General features: G+C 34.9%; 1 protein-coding gene across 1 annotated transcript in view; it reads right to left on the bottom strand.

Annotated features, from left to right (window-relative positions):
* The window catches only part of LOC107719198 (C-1-tetrahydrofolate synthase, cytoplasmic-like), a 42,609-nt gene that overhangs the window by 13,501 nt on the left and 19,233 nt on the right, over positions 1-9,875 (bottom strand). Inside the window, 8 exon segments of the mRNA XM_016526571.1 lie at positions 2,643-2,719; positions 2,930-3,032; positions 3,164-3,238; positions 6,959-7,066; positions 7,146-7,192; positions 7,452-7,515; positions 7,626-7,638; positions 7,703-7,800. Of these exon segments, the coding sequence (XP_016382057.1) occupies positions 2,643-2,719; positions 2,930-3,032; positions 3,164-3,238; positions 6,959-7,066; positions 7,146-7,192; positions 7,452-7,515; positions 7,626-7,638; positions 7,703-7,800 (585 nt within the window).

The raw sequence follows: 9,875 nt of genomic DNA, 5'->3' as shown, positions 1-9,875 counted from the left end.
TTAAAGGCTCATTATTATGATTTATATGGTTTATTAATAAAAGTGCGACTAATAGTCGACTAATGCTTAAAATGAACGACTACTAGTCGACCAGAAAAATCTTTAGTCGAGGGCAGCCCTAATGCATATTGACTAATTGTTTACGAGAAGCATATAGAGGCTGACAATTAGCTGAATATATAGCCTTGTTTAATTAGTGACACTTAGACTTCTGTCTATTCCTTAGAAAACTCTTAGCTAAAAACTTTTACTGCTCTTAAAACCTATTCACAAAGCTGCTGAGACAAACTTTTACTATTTAGGAGAACTCTTAGTGGTAAGATAAAATGTTTTGTGAATACGGGCCCTGGGGCCGGATTCACGAAACATTCTTAAGAAGGAATTTCTTCTCAATTGCCATTTTCTTCTTATTTTTAAACTTAAGAAAAAAAGTCAAGAATATTTTGTATTCCCAAAAATTCTTCTTAAGAATATTCTTATCTTTTTTCTTAAGATTGTTCTTAAGACAAAACTTAAAGGGGTCATATGATGCTTTTTTAAAGATCATTATTTTGTGTATTTGGTGTAACAGAATATGTTCACATGCTTTAATGTTCAAAAAACACATTATTTTTCAAATACTGTACATTATTGTAGGTCCTATATGCCCCGCCTCTCTCAAACGCTTCGTTTTCTACAAAGCCCCCTCCTTTGACAAGCGCAATCTTTTTTCTTAAGATTGTTCTTAAGACAAAACTTGAGAAGAATTCAAATTCTTGAAAAGAATCTTCTTAAAAATCATCGTAAATAACTTCTTAAATTTAGGACAGCCCCAGACTTGTCTTAAATCCCAAACAGTAAGAATTATTTAATGAATTTATTGGGTTATTTCAAATAAATTGTTATATTTAAGCATTACAACAACACTAGCTACATATAATACATAGTAGGACTATTAATAGGGATGTGCACGAGTTTTCTGAAGCGACAGCGATGACTGATAATGTAAACAATGATCGGTCATGATTGGCCTATGTGTGACGCTACTTTTTGTTGACTTCAAAACTCAGTAACAACTCTAAAACGAGTCGGATAGGGAGCTTTAATTGAACGCTTTTAGTTTTAGGCTATAAATACGACATAATCCTCGGCAGTATTCAGCGCATATGAATGCGCAGGACGCGTTTACTGTAAAAGCGCGGACACACATACCGGAAGCGTTCACTCGGATGACAGTGCAAAAAAACAGCACAAAAATGAATGAAACATATCGCTGCAGCTTGAGACAGGCTATTTAAAAGTAACTGTTCAAAAACACGCCGCATTAAAAACGTGAAGCTGAGCGCCAGTCAAACTCGCGACGAAAGTAGTGTGCGTGCTTATTATGGTTATTAGGGTAATCTGCAGGAAGCGCAAAAAGACAAAGTGTGAGTTTATCAGTGCGTCATGTATTCACTCAGATAACGACTGTTATTTTCTTCTTAACAAAAAAAATAAGATGTTCTTAAGAATATATTTGAGAACTTATTAAGAATTTTTCAAGAATTGCACTTAAGAATATTCTTACGAACTTCGTGGAATTTATCTTAAGAAATGTCTTAACTTATTTCTTAAGAAGATTTTCGTGAATCCGGCCCCAGATCTATGTCAAAATAGATCTGTGCATCAAGTCCTGGAGTGTAAATGCATACTAGTTCACTTGTTCTATAAAATGCTTTTTTTTATTTTTTAAACTTACTTTGTTGCAACAGCCACAACTTTTTGTAGGAAGATGACATTTTTTAAAAATATTTTTCACATTTTTATTTTTGTACCTTTATGTGCATACATATTTTTTCAATATTCCTTTTGTGTTAATTTGGTAAAAACCATTAAGTGGTAAAATATCAAGATTTAAAATTTTTGCTCTATCCCCCAGGCAACACTGCAGACTGATAACATTTGATACTGCATGGTACTGGAGAAAGACAAGACATTGTCCCATGGCTCACATGGGAAAGAAATAAATGTTAAGTCATTGTCCCATGGCTCACATGGGAAATAAATAAATGTTAACTTATAACTTCTGAGCTATTAAAAAGTTAAGGTCTTTGAACAAGAACACAGGAACATATTTCTTCTGCTGCGTATGTTAATCAGGTGGACGTCTTTGGCTATTGCAGTGATTTGCGGCATGGCATGAGTGCTGTGTCGTGTCTGGCTAATCAAATATAACATTTAAACAAACAGAATGTTTGAACAATGTTTGTGCATAGAGTACTTTGCTCCTAACAAAAAAATAAAATAAATAAATAAATAAAAAGCTGTTTTAATGGCCTGAATCATTTGCATATTAGAAGCTACAACCATCTTTAATAGTGTTCATCGTCTGTTTGATTACGTCTTTAATTGATTTTTCCGTACATTTCTGCCATATGTACATTAACTGACAGTCACCACTGATAAGCTACCACTAAATATTGTAGAAACTTAATTTGCTGTAAAGTTGCTTTGCAATGATTTGTATCGTGAAAAGCGCTGTACAAATAAACTTGAATTGAAATTGAATCTTTGGCATTATAAATTTTATGCAGTTTATTTTTGGACAGGCTTTATAAAATTAATGAATCAAGTCTACTTATTCATCAGTATGTAAAGCATTTGGTAATGTGTGTGATGCTCACAGTTCTGGTGAAGCCCTTCTCAGTTGGAGATTGGCCAATGGTGATTTTTCTCAGAAACCGATCATTTGTGTCCAGCACTATAAAACATTTTTCAAAAGATTTACATTTCACCCAAATGTGTATACACTGTACAAATGTATAATGTTCAGTAACATCAAAACTAATAGCAATCTAGAAAAATGTTCTAGTATAAAAGATGCACTCAGCTTTCATTCAATTTTTAATTTCAGCTTATTCATCTCTATAGTATAAGAACAATAAAAACAACATTACGCATTCTATCACACCTCGCTGCCAAGTTATGGATTCAGGGTCAATGTCCAGCCTCACGAAGTGCGTGATTTCCTCTTCTGTTAACGTGCTGGGGTCCGTTTTCTTTATACCTAGTTTCTATTAGTACAAGGAACATCAAACATATAAAATTACAGAAAGTAAGACAATGCAAGAGCAAATCTAATGTAAAGCTTAGAGAGGAGGATATTAAATAAAAAAACAACAAAAAAAAAAAGCATTATTCTTACTTCAAGTCTGTTGATCTGAACTGGGGAGAACTTCCTCTGACCTCCAGTGAAGGGTACCAACCGATTAAAGAGAGCCTAGTGCATTGATAGAATGATATTTAGCTGTTGATTTGGACTTTAACTGCAGGATAAGCAATTCTTAAAATGTGATGCAGATAATATAATAATTTACACTGGTGCAGGGACACATTTAAATTGCTCATCTTCTCACCATTAAGCCATCTTAAAGTGCCCCTATTATGCCATTTTTAAGGTTGCTAATATTGTTTTAGGAGTCTCCTAAAACAGGTTTACATGCATGCAAGGTCAAAAAACACGTTAGTTTTCTCAAAAAATAGATTTAATTTGACCTCATTTCTAAATGATTCGTAAACGACTCGTGCAAATCAGTTCAAAGAATCAGTCTCTCTAAACCCCTCCTTTCCGTGAGCCCTCACTGCTGTGATTGGTCAGATGGCGCAGTCCCTTGTGATTGGTCCAGAGCCGTACAGAGATTGGCTCTGGATTGGTTTACCGCGTACAGCGCGTGTTGGAAACAAAACGCCCATTGCCATGACGGAATGACAGCCCTGGAGACTTGTCAATACATAGAAAAGATAGTATCGATTGTACTTTACCAATTCGAGCTGGAGTCTGATGATGAAACGGTTGATGGCGACGTAGAACATGGGCAGACATTATGCAAATGTGTTACTTCATGACGTAGAACCGTAACAGAATAACATTCGAATTCCTGACGACTTGTTTAGGCAATTGCGAGCCGACTCTTTTTTTTGATAGACAATAACTTTATTTATCGTGCACTGTCAGCTTCACAACTTTGCAGATAGTTTGTGTTCACATACAGCTACATGACACACTGCATGCAAGGTAATATTCGAAAAGGCATAAAAGGGGCATTTTAACACTTTCTCATGTTGATCGCCACACATCGTCCACATTTAGGGACACAGACATGCTCAATATCTTAATGTCTTGTATAAAAGCAACATAAGAGCTCTGCTTAGAAAAATATCAACGATAAAGAAACATTGTGTTTGTGTTTGTATTTCATAGTTTGCATTTTGAGTCTGATAACGGACTGAAAAGGGGAACAAAACTTTTAAGGCAACACTCTGAATACTGACTGGAATATGTATTTAAGTAAGGAGAGAAGCTTAGTCCAGTGGAATAATTGATTTGACAACAATTCATTTTGACTTTCCAAAGTCAAATTTTTTTAGCAGTTTTGTGACTCACTCACAGTTGTCATTTGTTCATTTAAAATTCAGAAAAAAATCCACCGAAGTATCATTCAAACCTTTTACAAATAAAATTTCTCGATACAAGACTGCAAAGCATTTAGGTCTTTAATCATCTACTGTACATAATAATGTGAAAAAATTAAGGGAATCTGGAGAAATCTCAGTCTGTACAGAGGAAGAAGGAAACCTCTGTTGAATGTGTGTATCCTTCACGCTCTCAGATTGCACTGCATGGGAAATCATCATGCTACTGTGGTAAATATAGCCACATGGGCTCAAGAGTACTTTGTAAAACCATTGTCACTTAACACAGTACAATGCTGCATGAAGAAATGCAACTGGAATTGTTTATGCAGGGAGAAGCCATTCATGAATTCCATGCAGAGATGCTACTGAGTTCTCTGGGCCAAAGCTCACATCATATCATATGAAAGACAGTGGAAATGTGTGCTGTGGTCATGTGAATCCACGTTTCAACTTGTTTTTGGGAAAAACAGACAAGAGAATTCTCCATGTCTAAGGCAAAAGGGACCACCCAGAATTTTCTCCACAACAGGTGTAAAAGCCAACATGCCAGGTGTCATTCTGCATGTGCAACAACAGCCTGGTTTCGTAGACACAAATTGGAATGTATGGCACGACGTGAAAAGGAGAACAAGATAATTATGAACACGGACTGTTGAGCAGGTGAGGTCTTGTATCAAACAAGAAAAATTCCACTCACAAAACTGCAGCAAATACTATCCTCATTTCAGAAATGATTAAAATTGTACTTAAAAGGAAAGGTCATGCAAGGTAAGGTAAAAATAAAGTTAAGTTAAAGTTAACAGTTGTAAACATACCCCATCACAACTTTTTTTTTTGAGTGTGTTGTAGCCATTAAAATGTTTTTATATTATATTAAAATTTGTTTATATTTACAAAAAAAAGTACAATTTTCCAACATTTATATTGTAAGGGTGTAACTATACACGTATTTGTACCGAAAATTTTCGGTATGGGTCCTTCGTTTCGGTATGCATGTGTACCGAACCATTGTAAACTTCCAGTTTTATATATTGTTACTTTTGATAAGAATCAAAGTCTTATCTTTCAAATTATGTCCTTTTTTCAGGAAATTCAAACAATAAATGCTGTCTTGGCGCTCTTTGATGTGGCGACAGATCGCTGTATAAACGCCTCAGTTCAAACGGCAGCGCGATCATCTCTTCCTCTTTACAACTAGTTTTAACGCGAAATTAAACATGAATGAACATCTCATGCCGCATGTAATCGCTCAATCAGTGTTTCAACCGCGGAAAGATGGCAATAAAACAGCTTGTAAACAAAATGGCACATAGCATTTCATTTACCTCAGGCAGTCATCAGTGTCCACAGCTCGTTAGTGCGCTATAAATGAAGTCTAGAGAAGAGCATTTCGTGAAATTTTAGACTATATACTCATTATTCGTTACCTGTTAGTGATGTCTTAATTATTTAATGTTTAAATAAATCTTAAGAAACGAGTTATGAGAGGCACTGTGTAAACAACAAATAGAATTTTTATAATTTAGAAGTTAATTTAAAAACTGCATTATGTGCAATTTACATGTTTGCATACTTTTTTTTTTAAGTTGAGTGTTGCATGTTATATTTAAAAATAAATAATTAAATTTAAGTTTGGGCTCTATTGTTAACTGTAACCTTATAGTAGGCCTAATGTAAAAGGGCTCACTATAGTTTAGAGCATAAGCCAAGGTAGATTTTTATGCCTAAGAAAATTTGAATTATAACTGAATTTATTTAAAGAAAGAGCAATTTGTTCAGTAAACCACTGTTTAATTAAAAAAAAAAAAATGTATGTTTAGTTTTTCCCCCTGCTGTACCGAGGCCATGTTTGTGTACCGTTACACCCCTAGTATATTGAATATTGGAATGGCATACATCTACATAATTAAGGCTTTCAAGTAAATTCAATTATATTGATTAAATTAAACAAAAATAAATATAAAAAAATTGTGCCTGCTGGCAATATAACAAAGAGTGAAAAATTTAAGGGGGTCTGAATACTTTCCGTACCCACTGTATATTGTTTTTCTATCTTAGAAAAATATTAAATCAAACACACTTACACACTGCAAAAATGGATTTGGAGTTTTTCAACTGTATTTTTATTATTTGTTTTCAAGAAAAAGAGAGAGAGAGAAAAAGAAAGAAAGAAAGTGTGTTTTGTCTTATTGCACTGGGGGAGTTTTATCAGTAAATAGAAATCTATATTTACTGATAAAACTCCCCTCAAATGCTCTAAAGAAAGAAATCAACAATATTACATTGTTGCAGACAAAAGAATTTCTGTCTGCAACAATGAAAAGCTGCAAAAAATAATATTCCTAATGAGTATTTTTGCCTAATTTTCCAGTTAAAACATCTTAAAAACAATAACAAGATCAGTTATTGTTTTGTCTAATTAATTACATTCTAATTAACTGACAGCCTGAACAAAAATTCAACCCTGATCACATCAGAATGCGATATCAGTGAATGAACCAATAAATGAATGAACAGACAATACCTTATCAGACTGGGTGGCTTCATGGAACATACGAGCATCAATTGTAGCAGCTACCAGGTTATTGGCTGCTGTGATGGCATGAATGTCACCAGTCAGATGAAGATTGAACTAAGAAGAGAAGACCATCACTGAACATGTTTTTATATATCCTTATTAATCAAACAAGAATATGATGCCAAAAGAATACCTCTTCCATGGGAATAACTTGAGAGTAGCCACCACCAGCAGCACCACCTACAGATATAAGAGTTAAGGTAGAAACTTAATTTTCAGTAGTTGCTCTCACTGTTATGAAAATTGACCAAAAAAAAAAAAAAAATCGATCACAATTGTACAGAAACTGCTTCCTTTGCCATGTGGTACTATAAAGCAAAAGTTTAGTAAACAAAACTTGATATATCAAACTTGTATACTATTTTTGCACATCGTTTGATCAAACATCACTTTAGAGGTAATCAATCATATATTGTTTGACTGTCTTAGCATTACTTACCTTTGATGCCAAACGTTGGACCTTGGGATGGTTGGCGCACACATGCAAATGCATTAAGTTTGAGCTATTATATGGTTTTAGAATACAATACAATACAATATATATATATATATATATTTGGAGCTTGACAGTGCATGGTCACGGTAAATTATCATCAGATGTCAACACACTCACTGAACCACATTGGCTGTGGTTATCTTTTTTTTTTTTTTTTACTTTTGCATAGCTAAAAAGAAAAACATGTATCTAACCTTGGAACGGGCCGTTGTAGGTTGAGTTGGGTGTAATTTATATTCCACTTCCCAGGTTCTTGGGCTTGAAGGAAATGCTTGGCACTCAGAACTGTGTTCTGAGAAATGAAAAGCAAACACTGAATTGCCTAGGAATTACTGATTTAAAATATTTCAGATTATTAAGAGTAAAATCTTCTAAAAAGAAACTCAATAGTAAATTATATGAGGACAGTTTAATAATGAATAGTTCAGATTTCATGGATAACCCCTTCCAGTAATTGAACATACTGCTTTTGCTTTGCCAGCCCAATTTTTGGACCACTAAATATCTGCCAATAATTATATACACTGTGTTCCAAATTATTATTCAAGTGACATATCAATAGGATTTCGGTACAATAAAGAGTCAAATTTTTGTTTGTGTTGTTTTTCACATCTTTTTAGATAACTGGTATCAATCTCAGACAGGTTTGTTCAATAGTTTGCCAGGTTTTCTTAGGTAAATGGAAACCCTACTTAAAGAGGTTGTTCCACATTATTAAGCAAGTTACAGTTCTCATGCGATATGGTGAGGAAGAAAGATCTTTCTGAAGATGAAAAGTATGAAACGATGCAATGTCTTGCAAAAGGCATCAAAACAAATAATATTTTGCAAAAAGCAAATAGAGATTATTGAACTATCAACAGATTTGTGAGTGACTTAGAGCACAGAAGATCTTGGTCAGATAAAGATTTATTAAGGAAAGTTTCTGTCAAACAAATGAATTGTATTGTAATGACAGCTGTATAAAAGCCACTGCTGAGCAGCAAACAGGTGTTTGAAGCTACTGGAGTCTCAAGATCCTCTCCATGCAGACTGGCAGTTGTGTGTAAAGCTGCGTTTCAGTCACTGCTAACCAAACCTCACAAAGAGAAACCTGCACAGTGGCTGTAGAAACACATTTTCAAACTGTTTAGCACCATGGTATTTATGCAGCATGGGATAGTGTGTTGTCCTGCATGAAAATCCTTTTATTTCCGAGAGCACTATTCTTCATTTTATACCACAGCAGAAAATGGTCAGTTATGAACTCCACATATCTTGCAGAAGTCATTTTGACACCCTAAAATGACCTTACAACTCACTTCCCAATATTCCAACCCAAATCATCACTCACCGCCTCCTTGCTGATGTAGCAGTCTCATTGGAATAGGATGGCCATTCATCAACTATTGGTCCAGATAAATGGATTTCTGATAGTTGATGAATGGCCATCCTATTCCAATGAGACTGCTACATCAGCAAGGAGGCGGTGAGTGATGATTTGGGTTGGAATATTGGGAAGTGAGTGTAAGGTCATTTTAGGGTGTCAAAATGACTTCTGCAAGATATGTGGAGTTCATAACTGACCATTTTCTGCTGTGGTATAAAATGAAGAATAGTGCTCTCGGAAATAAAAGGATTTTCATGCAGGACAACACACTATCCCATGCTGCATAAATACCATGGTGCTAAACCAAGTCTTCATGTGTTTCTACAGCCACTGTGCAGGTTTCTCTTTGTGAGGTTTCGTTAGCAGTGACTGAAACGCAGCTTTACACACAACTGTCAGTCTGTATGGAGAGGATCTTGAGACTCCAGTAGCTTCAAACACCTATTTGATGCTCAGCAGTGGCTTTTATACAGCTGGCATGACAGAAACTTTCTATAATAAATCTTTATCTGACCAAGATCTTCTGTGCTCTCACTCACAAATCTTTTGACAGTTCAATAATTTCTATCTGCGTTTTGCAAAATATTGTTTGTTTTGATGCCTTTTGCAAGACATTGCATTGTTTCATACTTTTCATCTTCAGAAAGATCTTTCTTCCTCACCATATCGCATGAGAACTGTGACTTGCTTAATAATGTGGAACAACCTCTTTAAGTAGGGTTTCCATTTACCTAAGAAGACCTGGCAAACTATTGAACAAACCTGTCTGAGATTGATACCAGTTACCTGAAATGATGTGAAAATCAAAACAGACAAAAATCTGACTGTTTATTGTGCCGAAATCCTATTGATGTCACTTGCATAATAATTTGGAACATTGTATATACAGTACATAGTAGTGCTGGGCGGTATACCGGTTCATACCGAATACCGGTGTTTATTTTTGTTATGATATGAATTTTTAAAATACCTCAATCAGGCCCGGCGTCAAGGGGGGG

The sequence above is a fragment of the Sinocyclocheilus rhinocerous genome, unplaced genomic scaffold, assembly GCF_001515625.1.
Source record: "Sinocyclocheilus rhinocerous isolate Xijiao unplaced genomic scaffold, SAMN03320098_v1.1 scaffold2015, whole genome shotgun sequence".
Taxonomy (NCBI): Eukaryota; Metazoa; Chordata; class Actinopteri; order Cypriniformes; family Cyprinidae; genus Sinocyclocheilus; species Sinocyclocheilus rhinocerous.
This window is presented reverse-complemented; position numbering and strand designations above follow the sequence as displayed.